The sequence below is a fragment of the Podarcis bocagei genome (assembly GCF_964188305.1).
Source record: "Podarcis bocagei genome assembly, chromosome: 6".
NCBI lineage: Eukaryota > Metazoa > Chordata > Lepidosauria > Squamata > Lacertidae > Podarcis > Podarcis bocagei.
This window is the reverse complement of record NC_138130.1, coordinates 62,192,159-62,217,346: the sequence shown is the minus strand read 5'-3', so window position 1 is coordinate 62,217,346 and position 25,188 is coordinate 62,192,159. Positions and strand designations below refer to the sequence as shown.

Genomic DNA, 25,188 nt, shown 5'->3' with positions numbered 1-25,188 from the left:
GCACCAAATATTGTGTAGCCAGTCGGACATTGGTATGAAATGATATCACTGATAGTGAGCAAAGCCAACTGAGAGTGAGTTAAAGGACAAGGTGCATTTTGCAGACACTATGGGGGCTTTGTTTGTTGTTGACATTGCAGAAAATGTTGTCCCAAACCAGTAAGTACTGTAGTTTGATTTTATCCTTGTTAAAATAGTAGATTGTGTGACTTTCTGTGCTTGTGGGGAAAAATTATCACTAAACTAGTTCCATTAAATATGTTGCATGTGTTCAGTATTTGATATCACAGACACGGAAATACATTTTACTTATTTTAAAAAAACATATTAGTGGGTCACTTTTAATATCCATTTTCCATGCCTCAGATCTTCCCTGAAATTTCTGCACTGCTAGTTTTTTTAGATGATAAAGGACATACTTTTTGTTTCTGTGCTCAAACAAGCTGTGCCAAAGGCAAAAAATAAGGCATTTGTATGCAGTGCATTCTACATTATATGTGCATGTTCATCTATCTCAATAACTGACTGTCATCTTTGTGTGCATATGTCTTGCAGTGATAATAAGAGTCCTATCTTTCTCAAGATGTCAAGTTTTCTGGGATAGATTTCTAGCTGTAGGCGGCTTTAGTGAAGCACTTCACACTGTGAACATGCTCCCTGTAGCCAATGATCATATTAGTCTGCCTAACACGGCTATATGGGAATCTTGCTTTTTTTCCACCACATGTGCTTCTGTCTTCAATCTGAATTATTATCATTTGTGATCTTAAGTTCATAAGCCTCAGAGCACAGCTATGTTAACTTTGTCCTACTTCTAGTTGTTCCATTGTGAAAAACATAAGGTGCCTCTCCATGGGCTGCTTTATATGAAGGGTGCCGGGGTGGTGGTGGTGGTTTGAGTACTTGAACAGATCAGCTTTTCAATGGAAAATTTTCTGTGGAGTAATGTTACTTACAACACAAGAATTCTGTTAGTTATCCAGTTAGACTAAAATATTGCTAGCAATGATTTAATTTTGCCCTTAATAATAAAATGTTGCTTTAAAACAGGATTGTATACTTTAGTATTTTATATTAATTTTAATTATAAAATTCATCAGGAATATATATTATAGACCAGGGGTGGCCAACTCCCAAGAGACTGCGATCTACTCACAGAATTAAAAACTGGCAGTAATCTTGCGCCTTTTTGGGGGGTTCAGGTCAAAGTTGTTGAGCACCAATTTTTGAGAATTAAAGCCTAAGCTCAAGAAAGAAAGGGGAACAGCCTGATCGCTGGGGAAACAAACAGCCTCGCTGAGTAAACTCCATCTTCCGTTCTGCAGATCGTGCAACAACGGAGGGCGGGGCGAACGGGCAGGGGCAGATTTTGTTTTACCAACGCTAAGGAAAGGGAGCCAGCAATTGACTGCAATCTACTGAAACCTTCCGGGGATCTACCAGTAGATTGCGATCGACCTGTTGGACACCCCTGTTATAGACCATTTCCCCTAATATATCCCTGATTATCAGGCTACTTTTATCATTCAAACTCATAGTACAGTGGTACCTCTAGTTACGAACTTAATTCGTTCTGGAGGTCTGTTCTTAACCTGAAGCTGTTCTTAACCTGAAGCACCACTTTAGCTAATGGGGCCTCCAGCCAGTGGCGTAGCGTGGGGGTTGCAGGGGGGGCCCTGGCCGCACCGGGCGCAACATCTGGGGCGGGGCATGCTCGCACTCGCAGCTCTCTGCCCCTACGGGTTAGGGGGCGCAAATTACTTGCCTTGCCCCGGGTGCTGACAACCCACGCTACGCCACTGCCTCCAGCAGCCACTGTGCCGCCACCACGTGATTTGTGTTCTTATCCTGAAGCAAAGTTCTTAACCCGAGGTACTATTTCTGGGTTAGTGGAGTCTGTAACCTGAAGTGTCTGTAACCTGAAGTGTCTGTAACCCGAGGTACCACTGTACTTCAGTAAGAAAATATGAAAATACCACCATTCTCATTCTGAAGAATAATCAGAAAAAACTTATAGTAGTCAGTATTGTGTGGGACACCTGCCATAAGAATGTGATAAGAGACCTGCTGGATTAGGCCAAGGATCTATTTGGTTCCACCTCCTGTTTCCAATAATGGCCATATCACAAGCAGGGCAGCTCACCATTGTTTGTCCCAACAACTGGTATTTAGTGGCATACTGCTGCTGAACAGGTATACTGTAAATCTATTGTGGCTAATGCATTTATCATGATAGGATTAGTATCACACACAAATGGGTAGATTCAGCCATGTTGGTCTGACGCAGTCGAAATATATAAAAAAATTAAAAAATGGTCCAGTAGCACCTTAGAGAACAACTAAGTTTGTTCTTGGTATAAGTTTTCCTGTGCACACACACTTCTTCAGATAGGTTATTTGTTGACATTCCCTAAGATGTTCCAGTTCCTGTATTGAATCAGAAGTGTAAATAAGTTACTGATTGAAAGAGAATTCCCAACCCACCCCCAGAAAAACTTTAATACCTGGTATTGAGTTGGATGTGTAAATCTGTAGTATATCTTGTGGATGAATAGCAATGGAGCAGAGTTGGATGATAAGAAAATATCCAAAATCCGCAGTTGGGAAAAAATAAATAAATAAATAAATAAATAGTGAGCAAGACTTTTAAGTTTGCTGGAAGTCTTCATTGATTTAGATTAGGCTGTCACAGGAACTACGCAAATTTCAGGTTGCACCTAGGACTGCTGGGACAAAGAAACATGCAGTTTCTTACATCCTTCCACAATATTTAAACTCTGGCTGTTGCCCTGATCTTTTCCCATTGTAAAGCACAACAAACAGGTTCCTGGGTAGATTAAAAGCAAAACAAAAAAAAAATCTGTTTTTTTTTATTAGGACAACAACAAAGAAAAATCAAGAGAATATGGAAGTATTAAACACAAGTACTGTTACATAACTTCCATCACTTTCGCCACATTACCAGTACATATACAATTTATATTTAACTACATTGCAAAATTGAATTCTTTCTGTGCAGGGTCTCTTATAGATTATTAAAAATAGAAGCTAAGAACTATACAGTCTTTATATTTTCAAAGCTGGACATTAATTTTTGGTGGGGTACTGAATTGTAAAGAAAAGGAAATAGAAGTTAAAAAAATGGTAGCTTTATCTAGTAGTTGGAGGGAGTGTGCCCTCAGATAATAAAGTAAATCTTTGGTAACTTAACATCAAAACATCAAATCACTATTAAATAACAAGATTTATTCTAATACTATCTCCTGCTTCTCATCAAGCAGGAAGTCATCACAGTCAATCATTTACATAATTGACTGTTATTGTATCACAGTTGGATACCATACTGGTAAAAAGGGAATATTAGTGTTATCGCCCAAAAGCAGGGGTCAGCAAACTTTTTCAGCAGGGGGCCGGTCCACTGTCCCTCAGACCTTGTGGGGGGCCGGACTTTATTTTGAAAAAATAAATGAACGAATTCCTATGCCCCATAAATAATGCAGAGATGCATTTTAAATAAAAGGACACATTCTACTCATGTAAAAACACGCTGATTCCTGGACCGTCCATGGGCCAGATTTAGAAGGCGATTGGTGCGGATCCAGCCCTCGGGCCTTAGTTTCCCTACCCATGCCCAAAAGGAACAGAGAAACAACTACTTCTTCATAGGCTTGCCGAAATACTGCTTCACAGTACTGATTTCATAAAAGTTGCTAAAGTAGATAAAATAAATGAATGCAGAGTTATAATATCTGCAGAGTAAATTAAACAAAATTGTTTTTGCACATATTTTGTTTATATAATCAGTAGACTCAGATAATGTAACTGCAGAGTGGAGGTGGTGGATTGAGTATATATACAGAACTGGCCTTAATACACAGCATATTCTGTGGGGGGAGGGCAATACATTCATTGGTTTAATGATCTGGTGGAAAATAGGGGATAAGTCTAGAAAGGTGAGCTAGATACCTCTTGAAACATCTGCCCCTCTACCCTAGAAGAAGGCTGCTAAACATGTAGCTGTTGTTCTTCAGAAACATACGTTTTTGAATACACTTTCTCATCATCAATAATATTGTCAGTTGGGCTTTGGAAATAGAACTGTATCATTATATTACGGTTTCTTCTTGTGGACTATTAGCTGAAGCAGTTTTATTCATAATGAGAAAGATGCAATCATTATCCTTTGGTAAAATCTGTTCCCTTATTGGTATTGCTGATGGTAGCCCTCAGCTTGTCAATATACCTCTTCAACTGTGGTACCCAGAACTGGACACAGTATTGAAGGTGGAGTCTGACCAAGGCAGGGTAGAGTGATACTATTGTTTCCATTGATCAGGATGCTATACTTCTCCTGAACTGTTTGGGCTGTGTTGTATAGTACAAATCACATGAAAATGGGTGGAGTGATCTTGCACAACTGTACAACACCGCCCACACTGTTCAGAGGGCGTATGAACTCACAGGAGAAAAGCAAAAGTAGGTGTGCGAATTGTATTCTGCTTACGCAACCGTTTGAGACTTATTATTACTATTAATTATTATTATTTTCCTGTTCTAGATCAGAGGAGGAAAGCTGATGATCACCTATACTAGGAAGAATGATGCTGGCAAATATGTCTGTGTTGGAACAAACATGGTGGGAGAAAGAGAGAGTGAAGTGGCAGAGCTCACAGTTTTAGGTATGGAAAGCTTATTCCTTTATTAGTAGCTTGATATAATGTAAAAAAATAAATACAGACTCCAAAGCTAAATATTGCCTTAAGGCTGGGTAAATGCATATTTTGATCATGCCAAAAAGGTAACATTTCCCAAGTACCCTTGATTGCTGCAGCATAGACCATGGGACATTGGTTCTAGAACATTTGGTCTGTGCTTCTGCTCGCTAACAAGGGAAAGTACATTGGGATAATGGTAGCTAGCCAACATATAGGCAGTTTGTCTGTAACTTGGCAGGTTTCCTATTTGCGGGTACCTCTCTCACGTATGGTATTTTTGTTTTAAAATGCCCATAAAACAGGAAGGGGGATAAAGCAAATTCTCATTATCCACCCCCAAAATGTAAATGCTGCCCCTGCAGGAAAACTACTGCAACTTTCCTTTTAGAATTTGGCATGCATTTCATGTTTCATGTCCCCATCCTTTCTTTCACTCTAACCTGTGCTGCCCATTTGTTTCTTTCAGAAAGACCATCATTTGTGAAGAGACCAAGTAATTTGGCAGTAACCGCAGATGACAGTGCAGAGTTTAATTGTGAAGCGCGTGGTGATCCAGTGCCAACAGTAAGGTGGCGAAAAGATGACGGAGAGCTACCTAAAGCAAGGTGCAGCAGACTTTAATAATCTTCTACAAGAAATTGTGGTTTTGGTTTACTGTGTGCTTGGAGTGAAACAATAATAATGATGCCAGAAGAGCATGCCTAATAATAGTGTGATGCAAGATTGTTCTACAGTAAATTGCACACACTCTCTCATCTTACAAGCTTGAACTCCACACATAATCTAGCATGCTTAAAGTTGTTTTACTAATTTCACAAGAACATTTTATTCTGTTACAAAAAACAGTGCAACCCTAGATACCTCTGTGGTTTTTATTATTGATTGAAATCTTATCTGGTATCATGTTTTAGTGAATGTGCTGTGGTCTTAAAGAAAGCTTCATTATTCTCTACTCTGTAATTCCAGGACCTAAGATTTAGGTTGAAAGGCAGGTTATAAATTCTTAAGTAAATAAATTTAATTAAAGAAGCTTTAACCATTTCATCATCAGATGGTTAATCTGTTAATCTTTAGTCTGTTTAATTAATTTCATATTCATTTAATAACATCTTTCGAAAAGGTTTTCTTGACTTTCCGAGCCAGGGAAAATATAAGGGATAGAGCAATCCTGTTAAGTGAAAGATACTCGTCTCCCACAACTTTCTGCCCTGTCCCCAAGATCATGCAAATTGTCTTGGTCCATTTTTACTTGTCAGCTTGATATTATGTTTGAGATGCTGTGTGATCAAGTGTCTTACTAAAAGCAACTCTGACATCCCTGCATTCCTTGAACAGAGCGTTCAATTAGTTTCCCTCTTTGATTGCAGAGATTCTCGGTAGTAACTCCCCTTAAACACAGTGAAATGCATTTGTGCATAAAGATAGCACACTTAGGAGCTGTGAAAATTTGACACGAGGCTCCTGATAGTGTCCTATGTGAACTAGGCGGTGAATGTTTGTTTCTAAAAGAAGAAAATTATTCCTATTATCTCTTCATACGCTTTGACCAGTGTTAGTATGCCACATGCTTAGGTGATGGAGCATAGCAAGTGAGTCTATGGTTGGCTCTATAGAGCCACTGATGTGTCTGTAAAGTATGCGAGAGCGCCCCCAAACATCTGGTGCGCCAACAGCCTCTTCACTTCTGGCCATGCCAGCTGAGGTTCCAGCTGAAGAGAGACACAAAGTGTAGGCCAGTCATATGGCTATAGTTGCAGCCTGAAGAATAGGCCACCTGGGGAATAACGAAAGCAGTGTATTTTGCTTGCCCCTGTTAAGAAGGAAGGCTGCTCAAGGGGAGTTTCTTAGTCCTGCCTTGCCAGGCCTATTTCAGGAGGAACAGAGAAAGGGACTAAGCACATGATTGCTTCAGGAGTCAGAAACCAGGAAACTTTAAAAAGGTGGGCAGGGTACTTAAAAAATGGAATATATTAATTGACCCTTGCATATTTAATCAATTAATTTCTTTGATCAAACAGTTTTAACCGTTTAAATATCTTCTTCTTCTTCTTCTAGATGATTAATGTTCTCACATAAAAAAAGGAATGGTCATATCAGCATGAGAGGAAATATTAAATATATTTCTGTATACTGTATTGGACAAAAAGGCTGAAGGCTTGTTATGGTTTTCCATTTAGCTGAAATAGAACCATTGATGCCAATGCATATACCCTTGGTAGCTTACAGTTATCTTGTTGGAGAAATCAGCCCTGCTCCACTCTCATATACAGCAGTATGACAAATCAGTCTAATAGATTATTTCTCTTTGATTTAGATATGAAATCCGTGATGACCATACACTGAAAATTCGAAAGGTTATGGCAGGAGACATGGGTTCTTACACTTGTGTTGCAGAAAATATGGTTGGAAAAGCAGAAGCATCGGCAACGCTAACAGTTCAAGGTAAAATTGCTTTGAAAGACTATTGTTACTATGAGAAGGAAATAGAATTTTGTGTTTTTAACAGTGATTTTATTGGGCTCATAAATAATCACTGCAAGAGTTTGCATTGCCAAAATCTAGAAAGATTACTTATTTTATTGGTGGATTTCTACTGAACTATTACATATTTCAAACATCATTTTCTTTCTTTGTGTGAAAAGAGTTATGCTCCATCATGGAAATGGAAAATGAAGGCATTTTGTATCCCAGTTGTCTGAGAAGCATGCTGTCTGTAATGTTAATACTTTTAGAATTAAAAAGGATAAAACTTTTTTCGTTATATCCTCCTCATCATCCTAAATGATTAAGTTCAAAAAAGAGATTTTTTTATTTATTAGTGGTGTCCAGTGTATTTTATTGAATGTAGCGCAGTTAGAACAGTATCTTTCATACAGCTAATGGAAACACAGGCTTTATTGATGCACTTCTACTTCTTAAAGAACACAACCTTGTTTTAGTATATCAAGCTGATTAATATAGTTATTCAGTCATTTCAAGTATAAATGTGTGAAAACAGGTCACAGATGACTGTTTCTACTGCACTGTGAAATTCTAGTGGAACTCAATGAATGAGTATGTGTGAAAATCTGTCATTGGTTTTATATATACATTCCAGATGTTGACTCTTCAGATAATCCCTTGCTTCCCTTCCTGGCTAGAAGGCAGGCAATGATGTCATACCGTTTTGCCCGTCAGTTTAATGGCTGTGATCTTCTGTCTTATTCTCTGTTCCTTGTATGATAGTCTCTAGACTATAATGTATCTGGACTTCAGTGTTTCTTAAAACTTATTTTGATATTTTTTTATTTCAGTACTGTGCCTATTTGTTGTTGTTTTGCTTTGTGGTTTACACTGAGTTCATTGTTCACTTGACTGTGCATAAAAATGCATACTTTCTAGACTGGGTTTTTTATTTGTCAGGCTTTGATGTTAAATTGAACAGCTTAATGCTAGAACAATAGGTCCCATTTTAGTTGTAAGGTGGGAAAACTTTTATGAGTCATTGCAACAATTTGATTTAAGAATCATTCTATACTTTATCTACTGTCTGCTTATTGTGGTCTGAAGTATAAGGGAGCACAGACTATGTTTCATAGCAGAGAACTATATAGTCTTTTGATTCCTGCATGTGGTTCTTTGCTTTGTAAATGAAGAAAACAGATGTGTAACAAAGCTTTACCATAATATTACTGCCCTCAAATTTTTCCTTCATTTGCAAATATTTTCTACAAATCAATTTGAATTGATGAAGTTTTCCAGTACGAAGATCTGGTTGTCTTTTCAGGAATAGCATGCTTGGATACTTTTAAGAGTTTCCTTTGCTGAAGCATAAATTTGTAATTACATGAAGACATCTGAAATAAAAAATCTGCAAGTAGTTTGGATGCCATGAAATCCAAAAGGCATACTTAAGTGAAACATAACTTTGTATGTACATGTCTGTAGACTAGGACCAAAGTTTCTCAAGTTCTAAAGTGATTTGCAATGGGGCATAAACCGGAATATTTAATTAAATCAAGAACGGGGAATCTGTGACCCTTCAGATGTTGCTGAACTACAACTCCCATAATCGCTGATCACTGGAAATGCTAGCTGGAGTCGGAGTCCAGCAACAACCAGAGGGCCATTGATAATATTGGTAGGCCAGTATATCTGTGAATTTGGTTTTCAGTTTGCAAAGCTAAGGTGTGATAAAAGTAAAAAAGAATTAGAAATTTCATGTGTTGTTGTTGTTGTTGTTGCTGTTTTTGGAAGAGGGGGAATTGTGATAGTAGGGGACCTGAATTGTATCTCATATAGTTTTCTCCTAGGCAGGCATAAACATGTCAAAGGATGTAAAATATGCATAAAGTTAGGAACAGCTTTAAAAACCTTTCTGCCATTAAGAGCAATGGAGCAAGTTTTTGTTCTTAGAAGGGACTCGGGCAGGGCTGTAGCTAGGGGGTGGTGAGGTGGGCCCCCGCCAGGGGTGCAGGCGAGGGGGGGCACAAAATTGGCTAAAAATATATCCATAAATATGTCTATAAATAAAAATATTGATTAGTACGTGAATAATTGAATGGGTGGAGGGGGGGTTGGAGGAGAGGTGGAAAGAAAAGGTAATTTGTCTGTGGCTAGTGGGCACAATCTGGACAGTTCTGCCAAGGACGCAAGATCACGTAGCTACGGCTCTGGACCTGGGAAAACTCAGAAGGGACTCACTCGGTGGGCAAAGGGAACTGTACTGAAGTTAATCACCTCAACCTGATTCATCCTTTCCTGGCAGTGAAGTGATCAAAGGATCCTTGGGGACAAACTGGACTTGGAAATGAGCATCTTGCAAACCCAGTATTGTCCAATTGCAGTGATCGGTGTCCTTGCTTCAAGGATCGGGTACTGGCACAGGAGAGAATTGGAATCGAGAAAGTAATACAGTGAAGCATTTTCTTTCCATTGAAAACGTGCTATCAGCAGTTTAGTACCAATGGGCAGTTTACTTGCTCACCTATCATTTCCCCCCTGAAGTCACTGCATGGGCTTATGCTAGGCTGAATGTGAACTTGACTTGAAATTATTTGTAAAATTTCAAGCAACTCTAATGACAGAGCTGTATGCTTGTCTTTCAATGGTAGTAGTTTTTTCCCCTTATTTGTCATGAACAGTTCTCTAGTTTCTCTTAGTATATAAATTCAAAGAGTTATCATTTTGCACCTAGTTCCTTTCCAAGTAAATTTCTATATTGAAGAAGAAAATGATTGTATCTCGTTATATGAAGGATTGAAAATGGATCTTTAATCTATTTGCCAAGCAATCAGTGGTTATCTAAAAGAACAACCCCAAGCCATTAAAAAATCTAAACTCACTCTTGTTTGTTTTTGTCTTGATAACACATAAAAGGTATCTAAATCAATTATCTTTTCTTAGAATTAGTTTTTGTGCGGACAGTCTACAGCTTTCAGTATGCATTGCAATTTCTTATTAAGGGAAAGGTCTCTTGCTGAATGTTACAAATGGCATCTTCTCTCTTTAAAACAGGTTTATGTGTTCATTTGATGAACTGCTGTTCTACTCTGGATTATAACTGAGTACTGATCTTCATTTTATAAACCCAATATAAAGTCCACCAAAATGTTTCGGCATGGCAGCTTTTCCACAAAATTGTTGTAAAATGTAGCACGGCTTAGTACATGGGTTCTCTGCAGTACATAGAGAGTCTCCACTCCTCCAACTCAAGGTTTATGGAAGCAGATGGTGCTTACATGAAGAATCTGAAAAATGTGGACAACCCCTGTGTTAAACAGTTCTACAAGCCACAACCTCTATAAAGAGAAACAGCCATATGGAAGCATTTTTCAGTGGTTTCACCTTTCAGGGTTTCATATTTTAATCTGCCTTCAGAGGGATTTTAGAGCAAGACTACCCAGCTAGACCCAAGCAAATCCACCACAAACTGGAATGAGAGCTCATTCAAGTGTTTACATGATACATTTCTCACAGCAGTGCAGCTTATATTATACACGGGTTAACCCCCCCCCAAAAAAATGTACCTGCAAATGCATAATTAACATGTTGGAGAAACAGGCAGCATATCCCATTTCTCTGATATGCTGCCCTTCCTTAAAGAGGCTGTGCTTGCTTACAGCATTGGGTCATAAGCCATAGTTAGTCAAAATAGCCTATGCAGGAGCTATGTAATGGTGCATGTAGCTCAAGCAGTCCCAACTTTGCTCCTCCCTTTCTGAGGAAATAAACCACAGAGGAGCTGACTGAAAGTTAAATGTGCAAACCAGCACACATAAGAACACCAAGAAAGCCTTGCCGGATCCTGAGATCCTGATTTAGGATCCTGTTCTCTCAGTGACCAACCACATATGCCTCTGAGATGCTTGCAAGCATTCGAGAGTACAATATCACTCTCTGCATTTGTGATTCCCAGCAACTGAAATACAGAGGCATATTGCCTCTTACATTGGTTTCTGTTATGTGTGCTGGCGTGGTTGCTCGAGAGCAAACAGGCAAGACTCCCCGTTGGTCTTTTCAAGGCTTCATTATCTGTCCAAAACGTTCACAATGCAGATCGACTCAATTCCATGTCTGCTCACTCGCTAGCAGAATCTGGGAGTGGGCAGTCCTTAAACTTCCCTACGCCTCCCCTCTCTGCGCATAAACCGACTGCGCAAAGAGGGCATGGGCAGAGGGGGACCCGCCTCCCCCCCGCTTTGTTCATGCTCGGTGCTGTGTCTCTTTTTTATATATAATATTTTTTATTGGTTTTACAAAATTTTTATAAACAATACAAACAAATAAAGAAACAAACAAACATGTATAATTTCCTCTCCTTTTTTCATAAACCTCACTTCTCTGACTCCCCCAGACCTCCCCTTTCTACATCCCAATTTCCGATATTATTTCAGCAAATCCTAAACTTAATTTTATCAAATTTATCCCTTATTTGTTGTTTTCTTTTACCGTATTTTTCGCCCTATAAGACGCACTTTTTCCCCTCCAAAAATGAAGGGGAAATGTGGGTGCGTCTTATGGGGCGAATGCAGGCTTTCGCTGAAGCCTGGAGAGCGAGAGCGGTAGGTGCGCACCGACCCCTCTCGCTCTCCAGGCTTCGCGGACCTCTCCTCAAGCAGCGGGAACGTTCCCACTGCTTGGGGAGAGTTGCCGGCATCCCGAAGCCTGCAAGCGCTGATCCCAGCACGTGCAGGCTTCGCGGATCTCTCCCCAAGCAGCGGGAACGTTCCCACTGCTTGGGGAGAGTTGCAGGCATCCCGAAGCCTGCGCGCGCTGATCCCAGCACGTGCAGGCTTCGCGGATCTCTCCCCAAGCAGCGGGAACGTTCCCACTGCTTGGGGAGAGTTGCCGGCATCCCGAAGCCTGCAAGCGCTGATCCCAGCACGTGCAGGCTTCGCGGATCTCTCCCCAAGCAGCGGGAACGTTCCCACTGCTTGGGGAGAGTTGCAGGCATTTTTAATTTCTCATGGCTCTGTAATTTCAATTTATCCCCTTCTTGTTCCAAAATTTCCCAATACTTTGGCCACTTGGCCTCCATATTGAGTTTTTTCACCGCTTTGGCCTCCAAAGGTGACAACCATCTAGGAGTTTTATTTTCCAGCAGATCTTTATATCTAGTCCAAACATTATACAGTGCTTTTCTGTACAATGTGATTTTTAAAGGCCTTATGCACTTTAACCTTATCATACCATAGATATGCATGCCATCCGAATGCATTATTAAAACCTTCTAAATCCAAGATATCTGTATTCTTGAGGAGCATCCACTCTTTCATCCAGCAGAACGCTGCTGATTCATAGTACAATTTTAAGTCTGGCAGGGCAAATCCCCCTCTTTCCTTTGCATCCGTTAATATCTTAAATTTTATTCTGGGCTTTTTGCCCTGCCAGACAAATTTCGAAATATCCTTCTGCCACCTCTTGAAACAGTCCATCTTGTCAAGAATTTGCAATGTTTGAAACAAAAATAACATTCTAGGCAATCGGTGCTGTGTCTCTCCCTTGCATCCTCCGAGCCCTGCACCCCTTCCCCACTGGAGGCGTGGCTTCCCTCCTCCGTGGAGGAAGTACTGCTTCTCACGATCTTTGGAGGCTCCCTGTAACCCAACTGCCCTTCCACCTCTCACCTCTGAGCTGATGGCAGTTCCATGACAGTTTCTCTGAAAATAAGCCACAAGCTGAAGATAAGGTTTGTTCTTGGATTACTACTACCACTTGTGGCTTCATGGAATGGCAGTGCTGGATAGGACCCAGAGGGTCATCTAATCCAACCCCCTGCAATGCAGGGATCTTTTTTGCCAAACGTGGGGTTCAAACCCACGACACTGAGGTCAAGAGTTTCACGCTCTGCCCACTGGGCTATCGGCCAGGTGTGAGTTACAGAAACACACCACGAGTGCTGATTTGCATGTAATGCTAAGCCAGCCACTTCACAGTTGCCACTCTAGAAAAAAAAAGGGAGGAGGGAGTATGTTATGCACAGGGAAACAAGTCAAAAATAAATTTCCCACATAGACATGAAGATGGTATAATTGCACAGTAACTGTACCACATGCTTTTTCTGAGTGCTTGAACTGATAGTCACTGCAGAATCCTGCATTAGACATGTGACCCAAATGAAATTAAACTCAAGGGATGAGGTTTCAGGCAATATTTCAAAGAAGCATATTAATTAAGAATTTGCAAGGTATATCAGTTCTGTGTTCCCTCCCCAATATTATTAGCTCTGCCTTCTCTGTAAGGAAAGGTGTGCTAGACTTTTGATTCTGCTTTTCTTTTCCCCCTTAACACTCACAATGCCTAAATTCCACTTGTGTAAGCTCCAAATGAAATGCATTCCCCATATGCTACTACAGCACCTTGATTTTCTCTTCCTATATATCTGTTTTAATGTGTTTAGGATTACAGTAGATATTTATCTCCTTCAAATTCCATGGAGGTTTATATTTTATTAGCTAGAAGTCACTTTCCCATCTAATAATCACCATTAAACTCCATACATATTCCTTTGATGGGAAAGATCAAGAGCTTATGTATTACATACACACACTACTTTGCAAATTTCAACTAATTACACAGAACATTTACATCTTGAATTGCTTGTAGAGACAGAAGTTGCCAAGGAGCAGTTTCAAACGCAGTAGGTGGAGAACCGTTTGTTAACTAGATATGAGTTCAAAGATATGGGACATTTCAGCTCACATTCTTCCCATTGCTTTTCTGTGATTCAATTTTCAATAAACAATTTGTAATAAAAGTTTTCATATGCAGAAATCAGTGAACTGCTTAATTAGTGTCTGCCTTATTCTTTCTTGATAGAACTGCTTCGTTGATGAGAAAATGGAATGGGCTTTTATTTGTATGGTTTTGAATTCATTTTATTTTATTAAAAACACCTTGCTCTTTCTGCCATAGCCAAGAAGATTTGCCAAATAAGATTTGCATTAAAAACTTCAATTACAATATGGTTATTGAAAACTGAATCAGAGACAAGAGATTAAAAGAATGTGAGATGAAATGCATCCCTGACTACTACCTCAAAGCACATGGTCCAAGAGAGTTTTGACAAGCCATAGTCTACAAACTCTTTCCAAAAGGATGGATCTTTTGCATCTATGAGGAAGACAGAGTTTCATAAGTTGCTTATGCACATTTCTTTTATTTTGTGTTGTTTAACAAAATTTATATATCACTTACTCAACAGAAAATCTATAAGTGGCTGACAAAAATACAAATTTTAAAACAAAAAGCAAACATAAGTTGACATTTTTCTTTCAAAATATAAATAAAACCAGCAATTTTAAAACAATTATTCTTAATAAAATTGATGCTATGGTTACATGACCATAAAGGCTTGCCAAAACAAAAAAGTTCCTGTAAAGTTCAAAAACTTATTACTGTGCTGGATTTATTTACATTACTAGTTGCTTTATAAATTGGCAGCCTTTCTATGCCATTTGCCAAGTTGTCTTTATTGCCAACGTGTCAATTTTTTTGTAGCCTAAAAAGGCAGTCAGTGGAGGCAGGTGGGGGCTAGCTGAAGGCCCCACCAACTTCAGTATGCCCTCAGCCAGCCCCTAACTACCTACCTTCCTGTTTACTTCCAGCCCAGGGGTAGAACTGCCTATCAGCTTCCTCCTCCATAATCTCAGGGTTGCCCTCTTAGAACTTTGCAGGCAGGAGTAAAGGGATAAAACACGAATTAGTTGGCTGCTCCTGTAAGTGGCTATGGATCAGTCTGAGCATAGTCTCCCTGCCTTCCGCGCTACCAGTCGCAATGGGCACCAGGCGGTACTGTAGACACCTGATTATCCAATCTTAAGTGTCACATTGCGACTTGAAAAGCACATTAAACTTAACAACTGATGTCCTTGTATGTTTTACTGTAGTTCAGGGTAACTTCTTGGGATACTCCTAGAATCACTGACCTGGACTCTTTATGAAGCCTTTGACACAAGATTTCTCACCTACATTAATTTTCTTATAATGTGGCATTTTTGTCCACCTCTTTAGGGTGCAAGTTCTTTTCAAACCAGCTGGTTTGGTCATAATTACACTTAGCTGGCTTCAGTCATAATTATACTTAGAAAAAGAAACTCCTAAGGGTGAAAAAAGCCCAAAAGGTATAACTTTCAAGCAAATGAGATCTTTCACAAAGAGATTTTCCAAATGGAAACTATTAACACCTATTTAACACAATTAAAGCATTATTTTCCAAAATGGCTTAACAGATTGGGGCTGTTGGATGGCTACTGTAGAAAACTCCAAAGGTTCTTTTTTTAACTCATTCAGGTCAGAAACCACAATGTTGTTGTAGTAGTAATCTACTATAATGTTGTGGCAGTTAAAACTGTGCAACGGAGAGAATCCCCAAAGAAAAGCTCCAAATTTAAACACCCACCTCTAGAAAGCTATTATGTATTTATTTACAGGCAATCCACTGGTGTAGGACTGTGATTTGGAAGGCTGCAACTGTGATAGTCACTAGAAATAGTCACAAACAAGAACTGTTTTGGGTTTTTGTTTTGTTTAAAAAGGCATTTTTAATAACATACCTTCCCACTCAATACATTGCCAATTGCTCTTGAGTTTGAAATCTGGGGTGGTACATGAAGGGCTGCTCAAAGCAAACATACTCCAAAGTTCTGTTGGGCATGCAGAATTCCTGATATTTACCTAACTGAGCACTGTGTATTGCAAACTAACTTCATACAAGCACCATGTGTCTATGGATCACCTTGTATGAAATGCCACTGCAATACTCTTCTGAAAGCTCTGTCCCCTCCTTTTTTAATTAAACGACATCCCTCTCCGGTTCCAATAGAAGCAGATGAGACAGTCCTTTGTGACAGATATATTCCATACCACACACTGGCTTCAAAATTTGGCACTTCTTTACAGAAAAATAAATGATGCAAAATACCTTTTTGGTTGTGCAGCTTAAAGGAAGAACCATTTTACCTTAAATGACTGCTACAAACCATGACAGTATTTTAGATTTCTATCAATGATCTTAGAAGTCTGGCAGCTCCCTCCCTCTTACAAGCAAACTGATAAAAATCTTTAAAACTAATGAAATAGAAAGGTAATTTTATGAGCTCAGTTAGATGAATTGAGAACAATTGGAAGCTGGTGTGTTTATGAAGACTAAAGCCCCCAAAGGAGCTATTTTTCTATTATGTGTAGAGTACAATAGATTATTTTTCCTGCGGTTGCTAAAAATTCAATAAAAGAATTAATATTGAGTAGTTGATCAATGTTTTGTAACACAATTTGTAAATACATTGAAGCTGTTAAAAGCTTTCACTGATAAATAGCATCAGCACATTGAAGTAGATCTTCATGTAATGTCTTACATAAATGTGTGGGTGTTTTAATTACAAACATGGCTCCTTTGACACAGCTCAGAATTGGTTTTTCTTTTCTTTTCCCCCCTCTCAGATGGTTACGGAAACAACCTATGGCCTTCATAATTATTTGTCTTGGAAAGACCACTAAACTTGAGGAAGCTTCCTCTTAGCACTCCCCTTGATAAAGGGAAGAATGGCTGTCATCAGAGTGGCTGGTATAGGTTTTCACCATGATCCTAGATTTCTGTGTAAGGTGTAGACCAGGGATATGTAGCCTTTTTGGAAACCTAATTGTTGTGGACACCACAAAATAACAATTTTGCTTAAGAAAACCCAGCAGTACTCAGAATCAACCCCTCCCCACCATAACAGAAGTTCACACACACACTAAAAACAAATAAAACAGATTAAGAAACAGGCAATGCAGCTTTAAAATAGGCAACACAGAGACCCTCCCCAAAACATCAGAAAAGCCAAAGCCCTTTATTTGTATTTTTTTTAACTGGCACTAGGCCTATGCAGGCAACAAGTAGAGATATCCAAACACACTACAGTGCCCACAGGTAGTACACCTAAGCTCCTCAGTTGTAGATACTGATAATCTCTTCCTAGAAGAAGAAGAAGAGCTTGGATTTGATATCCCGCTTTATCACTACCCTAGGGAGTCTCAAAGCGGCTAACATTCTCCTTTCCCTTCCTACCCCACAACAAACACTCTGTGAGGTGAGTGAGGCTGAGAGACTTCAGAGAAGTGTGACTAGCCCAAGGTCACCCAGCAGCTGCATGTGGAGGAGCAGGGAATCGAACCTGGTTCACCAGATTACGGGTCCACTGCTCTTAACCACTACACCACACTGGCTCTCTTAAGATTGCCTCTGTAGGGAATCCACTGCTGCAAAGGACCTAAGAAATGGAGTTCCAAATGTTTCCCAGCTTAATCAGCCTAGATTAAACATATTGGGAGTTGTATTTCCTAGGGCTTCTGGTGGCAGTCTTCACTATGCTAGGAGGAAATGTACCAGCATCTAAACAAGTGCTCTTGGAGGCTGAGAGAAGCCCACAACAGCTTTCACTGAAGATAACCCAGTTTCTCCAGTTTGGCTGCAGTGTAGGGATGGATGAATCTCTCCATTTAGGGTTTTCTCTATTTCTGTGTTGAAGGGAGGGGCAGATGGAGAAATCTGTATAAAGAATCATTTGTATAATATTTCTGCTTCAAGAATTGCTGGTTTTTGTGTTAGGATGTATTTTTATTGTTGTGACCTGTCCTGAGATCATTTTGAGGCTGAAGGATGGGACCTAAGCATTCTAAATAGAAATAAAATGTACATTTATAATAGTGCAGAGCTAATGGTAGTTACCCACAGTGTCACAAACATGAAACATGCCAGGTTTTCAAGAGCATCACATACACATTGATCAAAATGAACATTAAGGTTCTGTAGTAGCAAGACTAGTCACTGTTTCTACAGTGTCTAAAGCACAGTTTGCACCAAACAAATGTGAATAACCCTAATAACGATAAAGTTACATATATTTTTGCTCTAACCTTATAGAGAAACAATAAAAAATTCTTATGCGGTATGTTAACTTTCCAGATAATGATGGTTTCATAAGTTCTGGCCCTGCCAGTGCATACTGAATACTCCAGTAAGTTTGTGGCTCATCTTTACTTGAAAAGAAAGATGAAACAACTTGCAGTAGTCTGCCATATGTGAGCTTCTGAATGCAAAGCTCCCTAGTCCACATTTCTTTTGAAACTGTATCTCTTTCAGTCTACGGTGAAAATTCTTAAGTATCACCAGGACTACTAAAGGTCAAAAATCACTTCACTCTAATGATTTATTGAATACGCTTGATTTCATTGTTTGATAGCCATTGATCAATGAATTATTGCTGGTCTTGCCCACAGATTTATTATCTACAGCTTTCCTTGAAATTTTACATTTCAGACTACAGTTTGTATATTTTTGTCAAGGAACAAAGAATGTATTTACTGCAAGGGGCACACCTATGTAAAAAAGAAGTACCGTATGCTGTGCAGACCAATGGTTCCCAAACACCCAACCCCTGCCCAGGACCACATGAAAATTGGTGATAGTTTAGGTGCATTTTGTAATGATTTTTCTGCCTGTTATAGCCATGCTGTGCTAGATGCTGTATGATTTTAATTGTATTTTAACTGTTTCTTTTATTTCTTATATTGCATTGCATTTTGAATTCCATCCTATGCAAAATAAAATAAGCAATGAAGATACAATTAAAATCCAATGTGAAATTAAAAAACAACAACTGAATAACCAAAACAGACAATACACATGAAGAGAAAAACAGTAACAGAATAATATAGAAAAATCAATGTGAATATTTAATGCAGACATCCTATGGACAATCTGAATGAAGCTCCACAGACTACATTTTGGGAACCCCTGCTTTGGACTCAGTAAGCCTTGAACTCTTAAAACTCATTATTTTTCTCTGTAATCTTCACACCCCTTAATCTGTACTCAGTTGCTGCACAGTAAGCTTTGTTGGAAACCCCAGTACTAACTGTGAATTGCTCACTTCAGATTCTTTATCTACCATTACCTAGATATACAAGTGATTCACTGAATTGTAGCCAGTGTTTTTTAGAAACATGTACTTCCTCGAAACTTTTTAAAATTATGTTTCACCCTGGAATACTTCTCCCTGCCCCCAGCAAGTTGGCACTCCATAGATCAATGTTTAGGAGATCGGTATTTGTAATGGTGTAGCCGTGGGGTTATCAACCCAGGACCTGAGGGTGTCATGGCCTTTGGAAATGCATTAATTAACTTCTCCAGGGGGCCCTAAACTCTGGACTTTTTTTTCTCTGGTACTGGAAAGTTATGAAGCAAGATGCTCAAGTAACCTTCTAAGAGATTTCTGTTAATTGAGCCAGTCTAAGCTACTTCCAGCTATCAGTGCTTTTAGCCGATGAGTATAACTTCGTTGCACACCAGGCAATGGGAATTCCTAGGGTCCAAAAGAGCTGCTATTTCTCCCTTCTACTGAGTGCATTCTATCTTCTTTTTCTGTCTTCACTCTTTTCTAGAAATCCATGGAATCTCCATAGTTTGTCCTCCTTTCCCCCCTAGCAACCAGGAAGCATCTTTCCTATGATTCATTTGTCTGAGACCAAGTACGCCCTAGAAGTTAATTTCTATTAATAGTATTACACAATAAGGGTGGATGTTAAACAAGCCCATCCAAAAAGGCAACTGCAAAATGTGGAAACTTTGCAAAAAGTCCCCTGCTGTGCAGAAGCTGGTGTCCAGGCACTTATTCACTGTACATTTAGCATACAGTACAGCAGTATACATGTCTACTTCAGAAGTAAGCTGTATATGTTTAATGGGGCTTACTCGCAGGTATATGGGTATAGGATGGTAGGCTTAGGCCAGGCATGGCTAAACTTGGCCCTCCAGTTGTTTTGGGACTACAACCTAGCTAACAGGACCAGTGGTAAGGGATGATCTTAAGGCAGCCCTGTTCAGGGAAGTTTTTAATATGTAATGCTGTACTGTTTTTAACACTGATTGGGAGCCGCCCAGAGTGGCTGGGGAAACTCAGCCAGATGGGCGGGGTATAAATAATAAATTATTATTATTATTATTATTATTATTATTATTATTATTATTATTATTATTATTATTATTATTGGAACTGTAGTCCCAAAACAGCTGGAGGGCCAAGTTTGGCCATGCCTGGACTAGGCTTTGGTTTAGGGCTGGTTTGGGGAAAAACAGGGTTATTGTGCCTGTAATAGCTATATAATCGGGATCAGCAAGACATACTGTAGTTGACTTCCAATGGTAATCATTAGATGTTCTGGCGGGGGATGGGGTAGAGGCGAGAATTAGCAATGACTGTCTTCCCTTTAATTTTGTGTTAGGCCATGCCCCCACGGCAGCCTTGTTGTGCTATTCCAGGCCCCTCATTTAAAACATTTTGTGACTATCACCTACAGCATCCTATCAAAAATTGAAATGCTCTGGCTAGTCTACAGAGTGTGGTGACCCCTGGTGTAGCCTGTTACTACAGTATAGGATTGAATTACATTCACTGCTGATGCTCATCACATTCAAGGATCGGTATTTTAAAGAATGTGCATCAATACTAAAAAACAAAAAACAAAACCCACTTGCACAGTTCAAAAAATGTAACTATTTATTAAACTCTAAACACAGTCATTGTGATTTATGGGTGTACGAGCTAAAATATGAGATTTGAGACATGAGTGGATCCCATGAAATTCACAGTACTAATTCCAGCTGAGCTCAGAAGAATTGTAAGAGGCAATAATATATCCCTATGTTGACTACTTTGAATTCCTGAGGACACCACACCCTTGTTCGTAAGTGAATCTTTGCAACTCATTACTGAGTAAGTGTACTGAGATCATAGCAGAAGAGTAGAATTATGGAGGCATTTGTGCCATAGAATTATACAAATAACATTGTGAAAGGCCTAATGGTAAGATACCATATAATTATGTGTTAATTTAAAAGCACAAATTTGAAGACAAAGATCAAGCTGATTCAATTTTAATGGAAACTGAATAGGGAATTTAAAAAATAAAATAAAAAATACTGTAGCAATAATAGGGAAACATTTATACAATAATCATTTATAACTTGCAAAAATAGTTTTGAAGTGTTAGTTTCCAGCGGGAGAAGAGCCGCTGAATGGAGAGGAGAGAGGGACAGAGTGCCTCCTTCTTTAAAGGAGCAAAGCGGGAGAGGAGAGGAGCCGCTTACACGAGTGTAAGCGGCTCCTGTCCGGTTGGCTCCTTTAAAGCAAGCAGGCTCTCTGTATCTCTCTCCTTCCGCTTTGCTGGAAATAGCAGAAAAGATTTTCAGCTCACGAAGGGGGGGGGCGAGGAGGGAGAGAAGCAGAACCTGCTTGCTTTAAAGAAGCAAAGCGGGAGAGGAGAGGAGCCGCTTACACGAGTGTAAGTGGCTCCTGTCCGGTTGGCTCCTTTAAAGCAAGCAGGCTCTCTGTCCCTCCTCCCCACTCAGCTCGCTAAATTGCAGCAAAGTTTTTCAGCTCGCTAAGCCGGGGGATGAGCCGGGGAGGAGGGAGAGAAGCAGAGCCTGCTTGCTTTAAAGGAGCAAAGCGGGAGTGCAGAGGAGCCTTCTCCCTTTATACCCCTCTTCTGCATTATTAGCAGCATCCTTCTCCACACACTCCACGCGTGCTCCTTGTCCCTTGAGTGCTTTTCCTTCCCTCCCCACTTAAAACGTGGTTACAAAGCACAGATCCACATGGATCCTCAGGATTTTTGCACTGGGTCACTCCAAATTCACCATCAGATCACATAGCATGTCCATGGCTACAGCTTGCACCAAAAAAATCACACACCCACTGTTGCCTGGGGCCGCAGTGGTACAAAAACGTGGTTACAAAGCATGGATCCACACGGATCCTCAGGATTTTTGCATTGGGCTACCCCAAACTCACTGTCAGATCACATGTCTGTGGCCACAGCATGAACCACAAAAATCATACATCCACTGTTCGTTTAGAATATTTTTTTTCTTGTTTTCCTCCTCTAAAAACTACATGTGTGTTATGGTCGGGTGCGTGTTACCAAGCGAAAAATACGGTATTTTACAGGATAGCAGCACATATCGTAATAAAAAATGAAAGCTATGACACATTCAAATGTACCCTGAGAAGCTGACCCAGCTCTAAAGTCTGACTCTGTTCTTAATTGCAAGGCTTTTTTTATAAAAGGAGACTAAATGCAATGGAATCTAAAGTCTACATACACTTCTGTCGGGGGGGAAATGGAAAATGAACTATTTAGAAACTAGACGTTGCATAGTTAGGAAAAACTATATCAAATGTAGTCACTTTTCTAAAATCTGAAAGAATTATTGCACATTTAGATGGCATGGGCATACATATTTTGCCTCAGGAAACTTAAAGAGCCATCTTATTTAAGATTTCTGAATAAATGTTGCACAAATATCAGGGGGAAAGATGTAGATTAATAGATACTGCCTTCTGTGGGGAAAGGAAATCTTCATTTGTCTGGTTTATCCAGTACTGTATGGTCTTTTCTCTCTGCTGTGTGAAGGGCCTGAAAATGTGAGAAATGGGTCCTTGAAAGGACACAACCACCACCACCCTCAAGGAAGGAAGGAATAACCGTTATGCACAAAAAAGGCATACAGTCTGAGATCACACACATTTGCTCATAAAAGCAAAAATATGTTTGCTGAAGATCCCCCCCCCCCATTACTTGGCCAGTTGCTGGACCTTTTTTGAGCGTTGTTTGTTTGTGAGGTGGTTTCAGCATGTAGAAGTAAAAAATTTCCCTTTCCCAGTAGCTGCCATTTTATACAAATGCACCTTAGAACACTGTTATACGGCAATGTCCCCTTGTTCTAGAATCATGTAGGAGGAATAGTATTGGCCTTATCCGACCACAGTAGCAAAATTAGTGGTGGAAGGCCAAAGCAGAGACAAATAATGGAAGCGGTAGGCTTACCTTGCCCTCCTTCCCCCACATCCTAAAATTAAAGTGAAAGATCACATTCAGCATAATCCTAGTTATAATCTTGTCCCACTATGTTCAATGGGACTTTGTAAATAACACAATTTTGCTGACCACAAACTCTGCCTTCCCTAAGTGAGTGGAGTCTTGCCTATAATGTCATGCTGAGGTCTGGAAGTGGTACGTTGCTGCTGTAAGCCCAACCCAATTGTAAGACAGGCCACTGTCTTCCTCGGAGCTTTACTAAGCTGCACATGAGTGGCAAAGAAACTTGTAAACCAATTATATGTCTCAGTGCTTTGCAATCCCTTTTATGGCTCAGCATGAGTCAGATTTCCCTTGAACTTCTCCACAAACTCTGTAAGGATGGTGGGGATTTCTCTTGACTCTGAGCTATGGATATCCTTGGAATGCAGTTGAACATATTGCTGATTTTCAGCCTCTGTGGCTCAGTATGAATTGGAGAGATTCTCCACACCCTTCTCTAGAGCCTGAAGGGAATAGAGTGGTACCTCGGATTACAGACACTTCAAGTTACAGACACTTCAGGTTACAGACTCCACTAGCCCAGAAATAGTACCTCGGGTTAAGAACTTTGCTTCAGGATTAGAACAGAAATTGTGCAGTGGCGGCACAGCGGCAGCAGGAGGCCCCATTAGCTAAAGTGGTACCTCAGGTTAAGAACAGTTTCAGGTTAAGAACGGACCTCCAGAATGAATTAAGTTCTTAATTCAAGGTACCACTGTAAGGGTGAGACAGTCCAAAGGGTCCATTAAACTGGTGACAAAACATATTCCTTTCTCAGTGTCTCTTGTCATGATGTGTTCCAGGGAGTGTCAGCAAAACAAAATACCAAGGGCTGGCTAATACCAACTTGGCATTTTTAGATCCTGGATTACTTCCACATAAATGTGCATAGGATGACAGTATTTAAGTAAGGGAGAAGGAGAATGGAAGGGATAAGAATCCTAGCAAGAAATGGTACAAAAATGTGTAGGCAAACAGCCTAGCTACTTGTAATTTCAATAGCCCACCACCTTCAGGAAAACAGATGTCCAATGGGTTTTATGTTTGCCACCTTTGATGGGATATAAATTTATTAAATAAGCAACAAAAAATATTTTGGTTGTTAGTCAACAAAATATCAACAGTGCCAGAAATTCACTCTCCTTGTCTCATCCAACTCACCATTCTCCTGCTGTAACCTTGGTGTTAAAATTAGTGCACAATGAAGAGTCATGCTTCTACCCAGCCCCACTTCTCCAGCTGCTGCACAAAGAAAACATTGTCAAGCTTGGCAAACGAGGGCAGGATTTTACTTAGTTTTATTGTCAACTGCTTCCTTCAGAGGGGGAAGGCCAGATAATTGCCTCCTGTAACCCTGCCTAATTCTTGTGGGTCATTTTGGCATGGTGGAATTGTTTTTTCCACAGTCAGGCACTTTCACAAATTCCTTACATATGAACTGAGGGGAAATTTCACATTGCAGTAAATACTAAAACCATTAAATCATCAGTATACAAATCTTCCTTCAGTTGTAGCATAGTTAAGCAGATTTTGGGGTAGTGATGGTTGCCTCCCCCCGGGGAAAAAAAACTATTTAATTATTTAAGTCATCAATAGACCTCTTACTAACAGCAGAACTTGAAGTGCTTTATATTTTTTTAAAGTCCAAGTATATAATATATATTAAACACAATCTCAATAATTTTAAGGAGGAAATTTGTATATATAGAAACATAAGACAACACAATATCCATATACATGATAATGATATCAATAACCAGATTTTTATGTTACCTCAGTATTGTGTTTCCAGAAGTTCAGAGCAGTGCTCTCGAACCCAAACCACAAAAACTAAATTAATATGCTATTGAAAACTACTGCCTAGGAATCATAGAAATGTAGAGTCATCTAGTCCAATCCCCTGCAATGCAGGAATCTTTAAAAGAGTGTTAGACAAATTCATAGAGAGGGCTATCAGTGTCTACTAGCCATGGTGGTGGTGACAATGCTTCTGAATACCAGCTGATGGAAACTTGCAGGAAGGGAAACAGTGCTTCTGTGCTCATGCTCTGCTCCTAGTTTTCCCGCAGGCATATAGTTGGCCACTGTG

General features: G+C 39.7%; 2 protein-coding genes across 7 annotated transcripts in view; one reads left to right on the top strand and one right to left on the bottom strand.

Annotated features, from left to right (window-relative positions):
- The window catches only part of LOC308590040 (uncharacterized protein), a gene marked incomplete at its 5' end in the record, with an annotated part of 378,432 nt that overhangs the window by 247,555 nt on the left and 105,689 nt on the right, over positions 1 to 25,188 (bottom strand). The window lies entirely within an intron of this gene.
- ROBO1 (roundabout guidance receptor 1) overlaps positions 1 to 25,188 on the top strand; it is a 587,586-nt gene that overhangs the window by 492,250 nt on the left and 70,148 nt on the right. For all 4 annotated transcript variants that reach the window (XM_081199572.1, XM_081199571.1, XM_081199573.1 and 1 more), the window contains 3 exons: positions 4,559 to 4,679; positions 5,182 to 5,320; positions 7,030 to 7,157. In XM_081199572.1, the coding sequence (XP_081055698.1) occupies positions 4,559 to 4,679; positions 5,182 to 5,320; positions 7,030 to 7,157 (388 nt within the window). The remainder of the gene's footprint in view (positions 1 to 4,558; positions 4,680 to 5,181; positions 5,321 to 7,029; positions 7,158 to 25,188) is intronic.